Source organism: Mauremys reevesii, linkage group 2 (assembly GCF_016161935.1).
Source record: "Mauremys reevesii isolate NIE-2019 linkage group 2, ASM1616193v1, whole genome shotgun sequence".
Lineage (NCBI taxonomy): Eukaryota > Metazoa > Chordata > Testudines > Geoemydidae > Mauremys > Mauremys reevesii.
In genome coordinates, this window is record NC_052624.1 from 154350928 (window position 1) to 154369632 (window position 18705).

The 18705-nt window shown below is 43.8% G+C and overlaps 1 protein-coding gene and 1 long non-coding RNA gene across 3 annotated transcripts in view; one reads left to right on the forward strand and one right to left on the reverse strand.

The window, feature by feature from the left end:
• Positions 1-18705, reverse strand: part of LOC120397602 — a 112868-nt gene that overhangs the window by 45935 nt on the left and 48228 nt on the right. The gene's annotated exons all lie outside the window — the stretch shown is intronic.
• Positions 1202-6471, forward strand: NKX2-6 (NK2 homeobox 6). The gene is made up of 3 exons (XM_039523679.1): positions 1202-1311; positions 1510-1802; positions 5377-6471. Exons 2-3 carry the CDS (start codon positions 1523-1525, stop codon positions 5967-5969), a joined length of 873 nt encoding a protein of 290 aa, XP_039379613.1. The 5' UTR covers positions 1202-1311; positions 1510-1522; the 3' UTR covers positions 5970-6471.

Here is an 18705-nt window from a genome sequence, read left to right on the forward strand (position 1 = left end):
GCTCGTTTTTACACCGTGATTTTTATCGAGAGTTTATGGGCTTTTCTCAGAAGTAATGAAGCTTCGGGTTGTTTATTCCTCAGAAACTCTATTCTTGCATCTCTAAGCATAGATCTAAAATAATATCCACCCTGAAAACTATCAATAGCAGAAATGTCTGAAACTGACATACAAACAACCAAAGCAAATAATGCCATGAAACTCTGGTGGGTTTTGTTCTCCTCCCCCCTTGGAGGTACTGATTATGGCGTTTTCTTTTTAAAATACTGAAATACTTTTTTTTCAAGGTGTTGTTTTAATTGTTATGGCTGCTACTGAATACGGGAAATTTGGGTAACAGAAGCTATTGTATTAAATATCAAATCACAAGTGGGTAACACATTACAATATAATCAGTTCTGTTTGGAAACGTATCAATCTCTGGCTATGTGTAACTGACATTGATTCCATAGTCTTGCACACGCAAGCGTATCAGAAATTTGCTCTAAAAATTTAACTAACTTCCCTAATCCAACATTTTCCCTCTTTCCCCAGTAAGTATATTTTCTCCAAATATATTTGCCACTTGCTTCCATCGATCTTTACATACGTTTTAATGTATTCTATCCATATGTGCACCCTTACGTGTACACATGGATATACATGCATGTACATATCAACCCACGCCGCCTTGCATGTAATTGGAGAGCTCTACTGAGAATACGGAAGTCTATGTAAGTGCCTAGTATTACCGATGCTTTGTAATATTGTAATTAGTAAAGTACCGGTTAGGACGCATAATACAATTGCTCGCTTCACAGCTGTTTTAGGCAGAAGCACACGGTAGTATTATGAATCCTAACCATCACGCTGTACTAATTACAATATATACTCATCAGCAATCCTGCTGCTAAACAGTTAGATTACATTTTATAGTCTTCATCTGTATGCAGGGGGGGGTGGTTTTTTAATGTGTCCTCTCTGCGTCTATTAGAAATATATACCCTGGGCCACCAGTGCTCTAGAAAGCGAGGAATATTACCTGCAGTGGGGTTTTTTTTAATCTCCTAAAACTAAAACAACTGCTGTTCCCACTCCCACCATCAACTATTCACCCAAAGGAAGAGTTCAGAAAACGAAAGGCTGAACTCACTCCAGTTTAGCTCTGCCTCGTTCCCCCCCGCCCCATATCGATGTATATTTATTGATCTCTGGGTGATGCCTTACTCTGCAGTATCAGTCAAGAGGTAAATAAGAGGCAGGGGATAGTCACGTGGCTCCGGAGGAACCAATGGGCCTTTAGGAGGAAGCCTTCCCATTCACAATTCCAAGGTAACCCTAAGCCCGTGGGAGCACGTCAGAAGCAGCCCAGCGAGCCAAAGAACTAGGGTCCTGGCACACACGACCCTCCAGTCCGGGGAGCCCTGATTTTGCTCCTCTCAGGGGATTCGTCCCCCCCCCCATCTCAGGGGGCCCAGAATTGGACAGCGTGGAGGGGCTCCAACATTTCTCCCTCTCCATTTCCCCCAGGAGTCCGAGCAGGATGCTGCCCTGTCCTATCACTTCCACCCCTTTCTCGGTCAAAGACATCTTAAAGCTGGAGCAGCAGAGCGGGGACCCTCGGGGATTCCTCCCCCAGGATCTGCAAGAGCCTCCGGCCCTGCAGCCACCCCCTGCTTGTCTGCACAAGAAACAAGAGGCTGCCTACAATTCTGGGGCCCTTCCCTTCCAGGTGGAAGTCGATCAAGGCGGAAATTGCAGGAGGCGTGAGGAGGAGTATGAGCTCATGAGGAGCTCCTGTGAAGAAGAAGATATGGACCTAAGTAAGTTAACAATGGGAGGGGAGGGGGATACCACCAGCTTGTAAACTTGGGGACTAATCCAAAACCAATGGACGTCAATGGGAATCTTTCTATTGGCTTCAGTGGCTTTGGATCAGTGATGAAGTTCACGGCACGGCTATTAGCCAAGATGATTGGGGAGGCAGCCCCATCTAGGTGTACTCAAACCTCTGACTGCCAGAAGCTGGGAGTTGATCACTTTATAATTCACCTGTTCTGTTCATTCCCTCCGAAGGCATTGGCCACTGTCAGAAGGCAGGATATGAGGCTAGATGGACCATTGGTCTGACCCAGTATGGCCATTCTTAAGCCCATAAAGAGGTGCATAGATTTGGAATTGAACTGCATAGCAAAACTACCTCTCCAAGATATTCTGCCAGTGAAATGAGGCTATCTATAGGATTTTGGTATTGGTTAATAACAGAATTTGGGGCAAGGGGATTGCACAAGTTCATTATCATCAAGCCATATATTAGTGCATCGCAAGAAATCCGCATTAAAAATCGTTAAGAAACGCTGAGCGAGAAAAAATCTGGGCTACAAGACCCTTGTAATGCAATAATTTGCTTACCGTAAGATACCATGTGATTTTATTTGGGATTTTATATAATGGCAGGATAAAACTTTTGAGTAGCCAGAGAGGTTGCAATTTGGAATTTGTAATATATATATTTGTGAGACATATATAACGTGATGCAGGTGTTGATAGATATTAACAGAACCTTATGCAAATTTAATTGTTCAAACTCTTCTGTGTCACTTAACAAAATGTAACTGGATTCTAGTCTCTTCAGATTCACCTATATTGTTTTAAAAGTTCTTATAGTAAACAAAAGAGATACAAGTAAAACAATGAAAGAAATAAAGCCACTGGAATGTATACAGTAAAGGTATTTTCACAACCGTATACTTTCACAAAGTATACTTCACACTTAATATAGGAAAGCATTTGGATACATATAAATAGAAAAGAAATCGTGTACTTCGCACCCGCAGGGAATACAGTTACAAAATTACTACTGTGAAAGTTGTAAAAATATTGTTTCTTTTGTGAAAAACAAAACAAAAAACACTGCGTTTCAAATTAGATCCCGTTTGACTGCACGAACAAAGCTGGTATTTAAAATGTTAAAACCCTTATATATTACTTAAAACAAATAATGGCCAACATTCAACATTTATTTTTTCCTCCAACTGATGTTTTGTGAAGGTGGCTTTTTCTTTGTTGACTTTTTACTCCAAAAGTTTCAAAAATAAAACCAGCCACAAAGTAACAAGTCCATAAAGTTAAATCATCAGCACAGGGAATTCTATAAAATGGCAAATGTAACCACTGAAGTGTCAAACTGGGGAGGTGGCAGGGGATGGCCTGTATTTTGATTTGAAAAAAAAATACTTCTTACGGAAATAAAAAAAATATAACTTTGCATTTAACAGTTCAAGCTTCCAATTCCTAGTTAGCCCTATTAAGCGTCTAAGGAAAATATTGTTATAAGCTGAAAATAATTTAAAATATGAAGTAGTTTTATATTATTTCACTATATACATAGAGAAAAAAATCTGTATGTGTGTTCATATATTCAAACACTAATATATTGTGTACATGCATTAACACTATTTTAATATACAAAATATAAAGCGTTTGAATGGGTGTACACAATATATACAAAGCGTTTGAATATGTACACACACAATATTCTTTTAAAAACAGAAAAATTCCAACATTCTCAATTACATGAAAAATGACTGGATGGCCATTTAACACGTGCACAATTGTAATTAAAAACAATAATTCAAAATATTACAACCCACTACCTGGTTATTTTAAATGCCATGAGGTGATTTTTAAATAATTAAATCTAAAATAAATCCCCTTCGTGCAGGATCGCATTAGCAGCATAAATCACACTAGAATAGCGAGAATAGTTGTAACCTGCTAAATATTGATTTGACGTGGTCGAAATTTTAGTCTAAACCGATCTTTCTTTTTTGTTGTTGTTGTTACTGAATCATTCTCAGCTCTTTGTTAACAAACGAGTGTATTTTATACGCAGGTTTAGGAAGCCGCAGTCGAACTGCCAGCATTTTCAATACCCATTGATCAGATTTTTGTTTCCCATAACATAGTTCAAAACTTCCTACTTTATAGCGCAAATGAATAGGAACGCTGGTCGTTTTCCTAACACCCAAACGGCATTATTATATAAGCAAGAAAATCAATAAGGCTCATCTTGTGCTTTTCTTTTTTGAATCACCTACAACGATTTTCTTTTGAAGTGTAATGGGGTGGAGGGAGAAGCAGGAAGGTCAAACAACACGGGACGCTCTGAACCAAAGTTTGGGCGAGCAAAGAAAAAAAGAATACACATAGGGGTTATTTATATGGGACCCCTATTCCTTGCGAAACGGCTGGTGTCCTACGCTGCTTCATGCGCACATCTAGGGACAGAAACCAACACCAAAACACTGCACTGAAAATTAGAACCCATGGGAGGGAAACATGAAGTAAAGTGGCGGCTGATTCTGCCACACTGGCTCATATCAATCATATGGTCCCCGTTCAAGCCAAGAGGTCTACTCCCTGGAATAAGGTGACTCCTGTGAGTAGGAGCTTGCAAGATCGGACGTCTAGATTTGGAAATGACTAGGAAGAGAGGCGGGGTGGGTGTGTGGAATGGGGCACCGGGAGTACTCACAGGGTCCATGGCAGATCTGTGAATAAACCAAACTGGAATGGAACAGGTGCCGCCCACTGAGTAGGATTCTAAAGTGAAGCGGATCTATCTACGTATTAAAACAAAGCTTTGATGTGTATTGTCTCGTGGAGTTGATAGTGTTCCCTCCTTCACTGGAAGATTGCTTCATGTTTCTTGCATCAAATTAAAAACAAAAATAGCCGTATAGTGTCCCCCTGCCCCCCCTCCCCCCAGGAAATACACGGTATTCCGGTAATAAAAGACAGCAAGGTATACACTGGGTTACGGTTATCTGATCTGAATCGTTCACATGGGATATTTTCAGTGGTTCAGGTCCTGTTTTGCTTTCCTCACCCATCAATCTCAGTGGAATAGACGGGAGTATTTATGCAATTCAATTGGAGAGAGGTTTGGTCCAATGAAATGTACATAAATGATACAGTAATAATTAATGACAGCTCACCAGCCTTCATAGATCTGATGCAAAGTCTGCTAAATCAATGGAAAGGCACCCATTGATTTAATGATTTTTGGATCGGGCCTATTGATTATAATCACGTTAGGGCAGACAGAGAAATGATCAGCGCCGGTAGATGAAAGACTTGAACTAATTTTGTTTATTTAATGAAGAAAATCGAAATTCCATTTTTTGGAAGAAACATAGGATGATTTCTCCCCCTCCCCCCCAAAGACGTTCACGTTAAATTCAGCCCGTTTTTCGAAAGTCTTAACGATCATGAATCTAATTTCACAGGAGCCCGGGATTAGTTCTTTGACCCAGGGCCGGAAAACACTCCAAACCTGTGTAACCCTTCTGGGGGCAGAGCTGAAAATGTCTCCCTTTGCTTTGGGTTTCGCAGGAAAATCTCTGGCCGCGGACTGTTTCGAGCCCCAGGAGAAGAAAGACGACCCGTGCGAACGTCCCAAGCAAAGGCAGAGGCGGAAACCCAGGGTTTTGTTTTCTCAAGCTCAAGTTTTCGAGCTGGAAAGGCGGTTTAAACAGCAGAAGTACCTCTCGGCTCCGGAACGGGAGCATCTCGCCAGCCTGCTGAAACTCACCTCCACGCAAGTCAAGATCTGGTTCCAGAACAGGAGATACAAGTGCAAGAGACAAAGGCAAGATAAATCGCTGGAGTTCTCGGCCCATCCCCTTCCTCCCAGGAGGGTAGCGGTCCCTGTGCTAGTCAGAGATGGCAAGCCGTGCCTTGGGGGCTCACAGGGTTACACTGCCCCTTATAATGTCACACTCAGCCCTTACTCCTATAACACCTACTACAGCGGTTACAGCAATAGCCCGTACAGAGCAAACTACAGCGGTAGTTACTCAGGGGGGCCCGCGAGTACCACCCCGGCCAGTCACATCATGAACATGAGCTTTAATGTCTCCAGCGCTGCTCAGACCCAGCAGGGTAACTTGCAAGCCACGCTGCAAGCAGGGATCAGGGCTTGGTAAATGTCTCCCTTGAAACTGACCACCTGGATGATGCTGAACATCTCAAGGGCAGGAGGGGGGGATCAAAAGCCCCGGTCCAGCCCCATGGAGACTGTCTTTTAAAAGACGCTGTGTTAGAAAAAAGGGGGCTCTGGCGCTTTCAGGCTCTGATCCCTGGGGACTAAGCTACGGATCACTTTATTTATTTAACATGGGTGTTTTTAAATACAGCCCTTCCTCTGTCTCTCACCTCCTCCCCCCAAAAGGTATTTGCTGCTCCAGAATGCAAGAACAGTAGTGATCATTCGAGTCCACCAACCTAGTGTCACCACCAACCTAAAGACAAATTTGAAAGTGCTGGTTGTACACATTTCCGTACATTTATTTTCAGCTGACCATTTTATTTAATTCCTTTAAAAAATGTTTATCCTCTGTGATAAAGTTCGGATATACCTATCTTCATTCCTGCCCAGCACACATTTTTCATTTGTGTATGTTTTTCAATTAAAAAAAATGAAAACCACATTTTTTTTTCAATTACATTGTTCACACTTAAAAAAAAAAATCTGTCCTGTCCCTTGCCCCACCCAAAAATGTGCAGTTACCACGCAGTCTGATTCAGCACAGCAACTGGAAATAAATGCTCAAGTTATCAGAAAGAGAAAGGTCATAGTAATGGCCTGAGCATAGGTCTGTAAGCCAGGAATTCCTGAGCTCTGATCTCAGACACTGACTCTCTCTTCAAGCCTGGGCACATTCTTTAACCTCTCTGCTTCCCTTCTCCATACCTAAAATAAGTTTATCTTATTTCACAGGAAAGTTGTGAGGGTTAATTAATTAGTTGCTGGGTCAGATCTTCAGCGGGTGTCCAACAGCTTAATTATATTGATTTCAATGGAGCAATGGCGATTTACACAGCTAAGGATGTGGCTCAATATATATATAAAGTGCTTTGCAGGTTACAAGAACTACCTAAGTATTAAATCTGGAAGAGCTGAACGCTGTTTCCAAGAATCACTTCTGTGCTGGCATTTTCAGGGGCATTACATATATTGTGAATAACTACACTGATCATGTGGGTTGTTATTATAGAAATGTTTTTCGATGACTAAATAAGGACACAGTTTTATTTAAATTTATTATTAAAGAAACACTGTGTAAAAGGATTAGTATTTCTCTACACTGGAGTGGTAACAGATGGAAGTAAAGTCCAGAGAAAGATACTGCTCTCATAAAGGAAAAAATATTTCAGACAGGAAGCTCTCACACTTCTAATTTTTTTTTCAGAGCATAATTTTACCCATTCATTTAACAGCTAGGCCATTCAGAGATGCCTTCTAGCTTTCAAATGCAGAATCAAAGATCATCTTTCTAACTGGAAAATTAATTATCTGAAGCATGTGTGTGTTGAAAGACATGGTCCTAACAGACAAAATTATCCCACAATGTATTATCCCAGACATTACACTGAGCTATTACAGTGATGAGACCACATAACTACCTAGATATAGACAGTAGCTACCAAAGATAACATATATCCCAAATACGTCAGGTAACACCATGCAACTCCTCTGCCAGGCCCTCTGGCACAGCATATTTGCTGTCACTGAGAGGTTAGGTTCCAAAGAAAGTATTGCATGTTGTGGCCTGACATAGCCTAGGGCACAAGACAGCACTTGAAAACCAGGTGTGGGATATACCTTTCGTTCCACGTCACCAATATGCCACGAAAGAAACCCAGACCCTCTGACTCAGCCACAATAACTTGGGTGAGCTGTTTTATTCTTACTGGGTTCCCTTACCAGGGATGGTGAGAAACAGGTGTATGGGGAACTCTACCCTCTGGGCTAAACTCTGGTTTCATTTACAAAAGTGTCATTCTATAAGCTCAAGTAAAACTGGTGTACATGAGAAAATTGGGCTCATTTCATTTGCCCTACAAATCTGAGATTTCAAAATGGGATACCGAATTATTTTTGTGTCTGCCTCAATCCCTTCATCCTGAGAACAGCTTCTGAACAGCACCATGGAGCTGATATAATCCTGCTTTGAAACAAAGTGGTGCTATTTTCCTTAGAATATCATTAAATTGTAGTGTCTATTACAATAGAGATCCCAACCACAAGTGGGACCATGGGTGTTGCTGTAATACAGATAATTGATGGTAATGTTATGTGGCAGCAGGGCCATATCTGTCCAACTAGATTTTATCATGAAATCTAAATCATCCAAATCCATTTGGAGCCTAGTTCTGCTGCACAGCAGGGGAGAGCCCACACCACAAAGGGGCTGTGAAATCCCAGTACGCATTGGAAGCGTGCTGTATGGGGGAGTCATTGGAAGTAGTGTGATGGTTGGGGGTCGGAGGGAGAGGCAGCTGGATGGTGCATGGCCAGCGAACGCTGGACTACGTAACCCTCACGCAAATCCCTCCCACCTGAGGCCAGAGATCTAGAAGGCTGCAGCAGTTCAGAGACTTCCTATGTATGCGTACAGCACCCAGAGCAATGGGGACCCTGGATGCTAGGATAATAAATAATAAAAATAATAAATTAATGGATTTCACAGCCTGCATGCTGTTCCCACTCACCCATGGAGAACTCCTGCCCCTTTACTCAGGATTCACAAAGGCAGGAGAGAACTCCATCCTTAGTGCCTGATACAGTGCTTAATTTATGCCAGGGCTTGCCAGGGCTGAGCTCCGGCACCTCTAGACCTGGCAGTTCATTGACCTAGCACCCCTGGGCTTGCTGCATCAGTTATGAAGTAAAAACTAAAATAAAAATGCTTGAGCCCCAGCACTTCTCATTACAAATTAAGCTCTGGCCTGGTTCTAAAGCCCCATTAAAGTCTTAATTGAAAGGACACAATGTTTCAGTTAAGTGTTGATTGAATATAATTAAATAGCACGTATTTATTAGACAAACGTCCCTTCTTTTCCTGTTCACAGGCTGTCCACACTCAGTTTCCAACTTCCTCGGATATATTCGTTATTTGAAATTATTTGCTAGATGTTTTTCTAAATAATTTTAGATCTAGAGATCCTTTGTGAACAGATCATTAGGAGCATTCGGAATTTGAGCTCTGTCGATTAGTTTTCATTAGACACTAGGTCGCTTGGTATTGTTTCTCTTCCCTAACTGGATGAGTTACTTGGAATCAGATTTCCAGTGCACCCCTTTTGTGAGTTTAAAATTCACATTCCATGGATCAGGGGTGGCTCTAGACATTTCGCCACCCCAAACACGGCGGCATGCCGCAGGGAGCGCTCTGCCGGTTGCCGGTCCCACGGCTCCTGTGGGCCTCCCGCAAGCTCCACTGAAGCCGCGGGACCAGCGGACCCTCCGCAGGCATGCTGCCGAAGGCAGCCTGCCTGCTGCCCTCCCGGCGACCGGCAGAGTGCCCCCTGCAGCTTGCCGCCCCAAGCACGAGCTTGGTGTGCTGGGGCCTGGAGCCATGGACATGGACATTTTCTAATGCTTATTTAACATTTACTGTTTCCAAAAATATTATTGCTAGTAAAATCTGTTACCCTAAAATAGTGGGATTATTGGATAATGAATACAAAACAAGATGTGACCAAATACAAAATATATATTTTTGATTTGAATGAATATTTTCAAAAAAATAATTTTGTAATTTTCTAATGAAAAAGCAGAGGATATTAAGACAGAAAAACAATTAAGGAGTTTTGTTAAGATTAGCATCTGTGTTTTCAAAGCAAAGCCATTAAAGGAAAGTTAACTAATAGTATATTTCCTAATTTAAATGCTATCTGTATAAGTTTCTGGCTTAAAAAGATCTACCTGCAGTACAAATTTAACTGTAGAAAAACAAAAGCATAAAAACAAAAGCATACTTGATTGTACGGTTGTAACTGGATGAGTGAGAATGTGTGGTTGTGCAATTTTGCTTGTGTTTACAAGATGATTGTGTGCGATTGTGGGTAGAGGGGATTATTAAACTGACCAAGGAAATGGAAAGAGAAAAAAAGACAAAAATCTCTTTTTTTTTTAATATAGTCCTGGATTAGCAGTTTGTGAACTTTCTCTTTATTGATTGGAAAGCCCTCCCTTTATGTCCCCCCCCCAAAAAAAGAGACGGAAAGCAGGCAACATCACAGTTCATTTACTTAGGGCCAGTTTTTCCAACTGCTCAGCACTCCATTGAGGGACTGATTTTCAAAAGGGTCAGCACCCTAAGTGCTGAGTAGTGCTGGTTGGGATTTCTTTGGCAAACTGTTTTCCCATCAAAACATGTTGATTCACTGAAATTGTTCACAAGAAAAAGGGTTAGTTTTGATGAATGTCTCAATTCAAAAACATTTTTTTGGGAAAAAAATGTTTGAAATTGTCAACAAATCCCATTGACATTTTAATAACAAAAAATTCCAGTTTTCCAGATCAAAATGACTTTTTATTTTGAACTTTGAACTAATTACAGTGTAAAAAAAAAGTTTAAAATGGTCAAACGTAAAATGAAATGTTTAGAAATGATGGAAACAAAATGCTTCCATTGAAAATTTTTTAGTCATTTGTCAGTTTGCAAAAACAAATTCAAGATTTCAACTGCGTCCCCCAAGCTGGAACAGGAACTTTTTTCAAAAATCTCAAATATTTTCCCAGGATGGGAAAACAGTTTCCCACCTACCTCTAGTGCAGATGTGTCTTGAGAATCTGGCCCTAAATGGATGGGTTTTCAGAGGATCTTTGTACCCATGGTCCTAATGAACTCAATTGGAGTTGCTGGTGCTCAGCATCCTATGAAAAATTAGGCTGCAAATGTCTATCTATCTGCCCCCAGAACTCTCACTCAGGTCATGAAGAACCCCCTAAATTATAGGGATGTGGCAGGGGGAGTTGCAAGGGGGTTGTGAGGATAAGAGTAGACAACAGGTCCCCTCAAGATCACCCCCTGCTGGTTCATCTCCCTCAGTGAGAACTCTCTCTCCACTCAACGCTACTACCTCCCTTTCAGCCCGCTTCTTGACAACTTATCCTTGAAGTATTTGCTGGAGAGACTCTTTCAGGAGGCAATTAGGCTTTTATCTCCACTCCTGCTCAACCCTATCACTCTTTAGTGTTCATTCACTTCCCAAATGGGACGTAATTGACATCCAAACAAAATAATCCCGCCCCGCCAAGAGATAGTGCGGTTCACTTTCCTGCTTGTCCCAGGGCTTGAGGTGCCATGTAGGCCAGGTAGATAAATCAGTAAAGCTGCAGACATGCTGACTCTTCCCCCATTCAATCCAAGCTCATTCTGGGAACTTTCTGAGATCAGATCTGTCTTGGGTCGCCTCTCCAGCCCTAGCAAAAATCAGGAGAAGAGACAGGCTCCTGGCATTTAGGAATGCTAGGCAAAACATGTGCAATGCAACCAACAGCATTGCCAACTCTTATAGTTTTAATCACATCTTGCAATACTTGGGGTTTTTCTTAATGTCTCAGCTCCAGGAGTCAGATCACTGCAGAAGAGGCTTAGCTTTCATTTAAAAATATAAATTGCTAGCGCAGAGAAAAGTCTGAAAACATAAATCCCAAAAGGCAAGTAAAACAGAATCCAGAATGTATTCTTTTAAAAATACCATGATTTTTGAGTGCTCAGGGTTGGCAATACTGAATTAGTCATGTATTATATAGATTTCTTTTCCTGATATCCATAGATAATATGCAAGAGTATTTTACGTCACACACACACACAGGAATTACCATGCCAGATCAAACCCCTGTTCCATGCAGTCCAATGTTCTGTGTCTTATAGCAAACAGTACAAGGTACTTCATAGCAAAGGTGTAAAACTCCTATAATGGGCAGTTATTAATTCTACAGGGGAAGTTTCTTCTTAATCTCAGATATTTAGTATACCCAGAAGCAAGAGAGTTAACCCTTCTACGGTTTTATCCTTGCTACTGTCACTCTAGCTATTCTTATTATTCATATAAATATACTAAATAGAATCAACATAAATAATCTTTTGTTCTGATTTTTAAAGGGGAGAACAGTTTGGTGGTTTGAGCTATAGCCTAGGACTTGGGAGTCCTATGCTCTGCCAAAGATGTCCTGGGTGACTTTGGGCAAGACACTTAGCCTACGTGTGCCACCATTCGCCATCCGTAAACTGGGGGATGATAACACTTCGCTATCTCCCAGCAGTGTAGGGAGGATAAAGACATTAAAGATTTAGGGACACTCGGATAGGACAGGCTCATATAAGTACTTAAGGGCTTGTCTACACAAACAAAGCTAATGACAAGCTGAGGTGTAATCTACCCTGCACCAGCATGGACCCTGCTGCTGCACATTAGAGTAGTTCAAAGCGCACTAGGGAACGGCTAATTTCAAAGCGGGGTAGATGAAAGCACGCTAGGGAACTGTTAGCGTGCGGCACCACGGTCCACACGAGCACTTAGTGCGTGACTGGCTAGTGTGGGGTAGATTAGCACCCCAGTTTCCTGGGAACTACCTGTTTTTGTGGACAAGCCCTCAGAGAAATATCTCAATGGATAGGTTTCAAGAAAAATCAGTAGTGGGTCACAGCCCACAATTACATTCTGTGTTGTGTTTGGTCACTGCTGCTGTGCCATGGATTCATGATACTGGGCCAGATCCTCAGCTGGTGTAAATCAGCACTGATTCCAGTCAAGGGCACTACACCAATTTATACCAGCTGGGGATGTAGCCCTTTCCATATGGCTTCACTGAGGCTCCTCTGTTACTGTTTCATTCAGATGAAACACAACATGAGAGAGGAATTGCTCCTTTTTCCTTCAAAGTCTTTCTGCATATCTAGAAAAAACTGCAAGCTCTTGAATTGCATTCTCTAATCCAAACTGGCTCTACATTTCTGGTCCCCCTACCACCATTCTACCCAGGCATCAAGTGAATCTCTGACAGTACTATTGCTTGCTGATGCTTGCTTGTGTTTGCTATTTTGGATTCTTCTTAAAATTAAAAATATGCTGGGGAATTTTTCCACCCTGTCATTCAAGTGTGATTGGTTCTTTGGGCTTTGACTATTTTGCCTCTTCTTAGGTAGGGTGACCAGATGTCCTGATTTTATAGGGACAGTCCTGATATTCTGGGCTTTGTCTTATATAGGCTCCTATTACCCCGACCCCGTCCTGATTTTTCACACTTGCTGTCTGGTCACCCTACTTCTTAGGCCACTAAGCTACAATGGTTTATTTACTCTTTAAAATGTGCTGCAAATTTAGCACTGGTGATAGGTGATGGATTAGCAGCCCTGGGGAATGAACGAAGCCCTCTGTTGATCTACAAAACAAGACTGAAACCCACCAAACTCATTTCACAGAGGCCACCAAACAGCCATGACATGCTAACAATTGTAACAGTAGCCACTGGAATCAGTGGATGTTGAGCCGTCATGTGGTGCGGTGTTGACCTTTGTCACCCAGGTTCATGTGACTGGGACCAACATAGCGAGAGCTGAACATAAGTACCAGTTCCAGGTTCTCACATCCAATCTCTAGGGGTCACTCTCTCTCCAAAATGCTCTCTCAAGACACTGAGCCCCAGATCCTCAAAAGATAGGCTCCTAACTGCAGTGGAAGTTAGGAGACTAAATACTTCATTGGATCTGTGCAACAGAAACTGCAGTAAGAAGGAGTAAGTAACAGGATGGTCTACCTGTCTCCCAGGGAGTCGGAGACCAGCCAGCTCTGTTCGATTAGGATACCCTCCAGGGAAAGGGTCAGGTGTTCTCTACAAAAGGCTGAGAAAGTAGAGTTGGAAAGAGCTGCAAGAAAGTTAGCTCCTGTCTGGCAAGCCTTGGAGCAGGGGGAAGAGATGCAAGAGGAAAGGCCTCTGGGTCCTGGCAGCCTGCTTTGTTTGTGGAAATTTGTGCAAAGAATAAAACTGTGCCCCGAAGGAAGGGGCTTAAAATACTTTGGGTTTGTTGTCACTCCTTCCTGAGCCGAGGAGACAGGCCAGCTGCCCTAGGCCCTGCTAACTGTTAAGGTGGGATTCACCAAGGTATTTAGGCACCTAACTCCCATTGATTTCAAAGGTATTGATTTTAATGGGAATTAAGTGCCTGAATACCTTTATGAATTCCACCTATAATTCCCCACCTTGAAGACTGCTAAACAGTTGGCAAAATACCCAGAGAATAAATAGTATACAGGGATATTCACAAATGACCTGCAGGAAGATGCATTGGGCAAACCCTTACAGGAAATAATGGAACGAGACATGATAAGAGTTTCACCCAAGCAGTGGGCTAGAGGCATGGAGTAAGTAGTGCTACCTGGATGAGTCAAGGTTGCAGGATTGGGCACTCGATGCTTTTCCTGTGATGCATCCATCCCAGATGGCTGAAAGTGCATTAGTAGAGTAAAATGCATTTACAGGCATGTGCAGCTTCAAGGAGGTAGGGCCACTCCATTAACTCTACTGAAATCCCAATGTAACATCTGCCTAGTCTCTCTTGGGAGGAGGGAGAACACATGGGTGGGGGCAGGAGAAGAGAGAGAGAGACAGACAGACAGAGGCATTTTGAAGGCTTTTGGCAATGCCTAGGGAAGGCAGACATCACAAACAATGCCAGGTTGAGCTTATTTTAGAGCCTGTAGCAAAACTACAGGCACTACCATATGAGCCTTACTCACAGGAGCAATGCAAAATAGAATCAACTATATAAGGCTCTGCAGGATCACACTCTGAGTCTAGGACTTAATCCAGTAGCCACTGCACAATGCAAATCCCTTATGACGGACAGACACACACGCAAGCCAGGAGAGCTTTGTGAGCTTGATACCTGTAGGGTCAGCCTCTTTACAATATTGGTGTCTGCTGGCAACAATTCATTCAAAAGCCCCTCCCCCACTTAGAATTCTTGGCTTATTTAAAATATACTCAGCCCACAGCCAAATGCTGCACTGTTCTGTAGAATGATTTGCAATTTGGGAGGACATTACATTTCCCTTCCCTTTAATTCTGTCCTGTTTTCCACTCCCCTTCAAAAACCAAAAGCCAGCCAGACCTCTCACACACACACACACACCACTTCAACCGGTGCTAGAATGGGGTTAGCACAATACACCAAGTGTCCACACAGGGGCACTCCCACAGCCAAAATGAGAAAAGAGAATCTCCTGAAATCTTGTATCAGAGGGGTAGCCGTGTTAGAAGTGGGTATTCACCCACGAAAGCTCATGCTGCAAAACGTCTGTTAGTCTATAAGGTGCCACAGGATTCTTTGCTGTTCCTGAAATCTTGCCATTTCTGTTGCTCATCTGTAGTTTGTGCTGAACACCCTGGCATTCAAAGTTTTCTGTTACGCTTGTAACCACAGAAGGCTGGTAAAGGTTGGTCCTGGGGTGGAACCTAGGAAAGCAACATATTATAATCATGCCTATGCTTGGATAGAGTTGAATTATTATAGCCCTGCAACTACAAGGAGCGAGTTGGGGGGCAGCATAGTCCAGTGATTAGGAACTGGACTGAGAATCTGCAAACCTGGCTACCACGGAAGTCAGTGGATTTACACCAGGGATGAACCTTGCCCTATGTTTTTAATGCTGATTCTATTAAAATGGTAGACATAGGGACCAAACAGTCCCATTAAAATCAATAAGGCTGCAGTGGGCAGAATTTGGTCTGTGTGCATATATACTTGGGGCTGATTCAGCCTTGGCAGAAGCAGACACAGCTGACAACGGCTGTTCTGTTATTCGGGGTTCACTTATGACTAATTAGTCGATTGGTTATTATTTGCATTACACTGGAGGGGGAGGAGGTAAGCCCTACAAGATTGGTCCTGTGCAGCACAGGTGAGGAGCGCTGCATATACAAGCCTAAGGTGAGCAGGACACCCTTTCCTACAACAAGAGCACTGTGCCTGCACCCACCAAGTCACTGCTGCCCAACAGCAGGAGGCTGAAGAGGTGAGAGAAATAGTAAGATGACAAATAGGGTCATGCCCCTGTTTGTCAGACAATCCCATTCTTCCTCCACAGCCTGCTCCATTGTAACCCTGTAGTCCGACATCCCTAGGCACTTGTGTGACCTTCGCCACTGTAGTAACTGAGCACCGTTCTCTCATGCATTAAAAACAGAGGGAACTGAGGCTCACTGCTGCTCAGTGCAGAAGACCACACCTAACACTTCGCTTTCCATTCACTCACAAGTACCCGCCACACACACACAGGCAACAGCCCCACAGACTTATCCAAGGACCTGGCGGATCAAGCACTATGTAAGTGGTGTACTATGACTTAATAGTAACAGTAAAGCTATTACTTCAGATCAAAGGCATAAGTGATCAGTTACACTGTCACACAGCTCAGCCTTAAAAACACTCTGGGTCCAATTCTTAAAAGCTTCCAAGTGACTTAGGAGCCTAATTCCCATTGACTTTCATGTAGGCACTTTAGAAAAATGTACCCAATAAGCCCGATTTTGTTTGCATTTGCACTTTTTTTTTTTTACTCCGTGTATCTCACTGACTTCAGCACTCCTGATTTACCTCAGCATAGGACTTATCTATCCACAAAAGCTGCTTCAATATACATTTAAACGGATGTAATTACACGGATGGTGCGCTCACACGGTTGCAAACCCACAGATCAGAATCAGGCCTGAGAATTCCAGGGAAATGCTTTGCCAGGCCCTGAGTTTATATTTATATGATGCCTTAATCTCCTCTTACAACAATTGGATCTTGCGACTCCCCTGACTTCCATGCAGCTATGCCTGACCCACAGACTTCTGAGTAAGAGGAAAATCAGACCCATGGTAACGAGTAACCCCACCTTGCTTCACCCACCAAATACTAAACTAAATTTGCAATATTTACAGGGGAAGAGGTGGGAAATCTCAAGGTGCCAGGGCCAGCCACAGCGTTCGCTCCCCCCTCACTGTCAGTGTGAGAAGGTCACCTCCCCCGGCTCTAAGCAAACATTCCCAATATGTGTTACAGGTGAGGACTTCTGGCTAAGCTGTTGAACAGATTGGGTAGGAAGTCACTTGCAGGCCACCCAGTTTGAATGCATTCTAAACTTTCAGGCAGCAACCAACGGATCCTAATCTGCTCTCCAGAAGCAAGGGACCAGGGGTTAGAGAGCCTGGCGCAGGGGCATTGTTGGAATAATACTGTTTGGCTCCAATTGCTTCATAAATCTTTCCAAATTGCTTTTCTTGGGCAATAAGAGGATAATGAGACTGAGTTATTATTGGAGCTACTGAAGCTCTCCAAGGACGCAATTCCTGTTACAAAACAGACTGCAGGGAAAAAAACCCAGTGTAAACAGTTTAGAGAGGTTGAACGGAAAAAAAAAAGTTAAAAGCCGGATCATTATCTGTCTATAAGGGCTTTATACTGCCTCCTATCAGTGCAGTATCTGAGTGCCTTCCATGTAAAAGTCAATAGCAGTGAAGTCTCTTGAGGATTTCAGGGCACCTTTCCTTTTTTAGAGTATATGCTTTCCCTGGGGTAGGGGCTTTGTTTTTGGATTTGGGGGTGGATAAGGGTAGAGGGCTGGAAGGAGAAGTCAGTGTTGTGAATGTCATGCTTATGGAGGGGAAAGGGGACAGTGATATGCGGGGACCACCTGCAAATACATCAGACTAAACATTCAGTGCCAGTTCCTCAGCTTATGTAAATCAGCATCATTCCACTGAAGGCAATGGAACAATACTGATTTACACCAACTGACAGTGGCGGATTTAGAGTTAGCAGAACCCCTGTGTGCAGCTTTGTTCCCCCCACCCCAGGACCCAGCCAAGAAAAAACAAACACACACTCTTCTCCCTCCCCCCACCACCACCATTTTTCTTTCTTTCTTTCCTTCCTTCATCCTCCTCCTATACTTATAAGTAATGGGAAGCAAATGAAAATAAAGGGAGGCACCTTGATTGGGGCAGGGGGTTGGGGTGTGGGAGGGGGTGCTGGGGGCAGGCTCTGGGAGTAAGTTTGGGTGCTAGGTGCGGGCTCTGGGCTGGGGCAGGGGGTTGGGTGTGGGAGGAGGGGTGAGGGCTCTGGAAGGAAGTTTGGGTACTGGGTGCAGGCTCGGGCTGGAGCCGAAGGTTGGGGTACAGGACAGGGGCAGCGTTTACCTTCGGCAATGTAGTTCCCAAAGCGACCAGCGCACACACCCCTCTGGCAGTGGCTCCTAGGCAGGGGGACCTGCGGGGGGGGTCTGTGCACCGCTGCCCACAGGCTCTGCCCCTGCACCTCCCATTGGCCACAGTTCCCAGCCAATGGGAGCTGCAGAGTCGGCCCTTGGGGCGGGGGCAGCGCATGGAGACACACCTCCCTCCCAGGGGCTGCAGACACATGCCGGCCATTTCCAGGAGCAAAGTGGCACGGAAGGAGGTAGAGCGGACAGGGAGCCGCTTTAGCCCTGCTGCTGGCACTTGTCTGTGCGCCCCTTGGGGAGAGGGGGGCAGTGTGTCTCCATGTGCTGCCAGGGGCAGAGGCAGCATGCGGAGCCGCCTCGCACCCCTCCGCTAGGGGGGCACAGAGACGTGCCAGCAGCCGGTCACTTCTGGGAGCAGTGTGAGGCTACAGGCCACGGCATACAAGCAGCCTGCCTGAGTCTGCTGCACCACTGGCTGGGACTCGGGGGCAGGTTGTCAGATATTTGTCCTGCATTTTGGGGGGGGGTGTTTTTGGGGACCCCGTGCCACCACATGGTTTGTTTAATGGTAAATCCATTCCTGCCAACTGAGGATCTAGACCTATCTAGACCTTAGGGCAAATTTTGTTCTTAAAGAAGCGCTTCCCATGGAAGTCA

What these genes read in the sequence shown, in the direction of transcription:
- NKX2-6 (XM_039523679.1), top strand. Translation starts at nt 1,523, where the DNA reads ATGCTGCCCTGTCCTATCACTTCCACCCCTTTCTCGGTCAAAGACATC. An exon ending in AGAAGAAGATATGGACCTAA is followed by an intron (nt 1,803 to 5,376) that starts GTAAGTTAACAA and finishes TGGGTTTCGCAG; the next exon opens with GAAAATCTCTGGCCGCGGAC.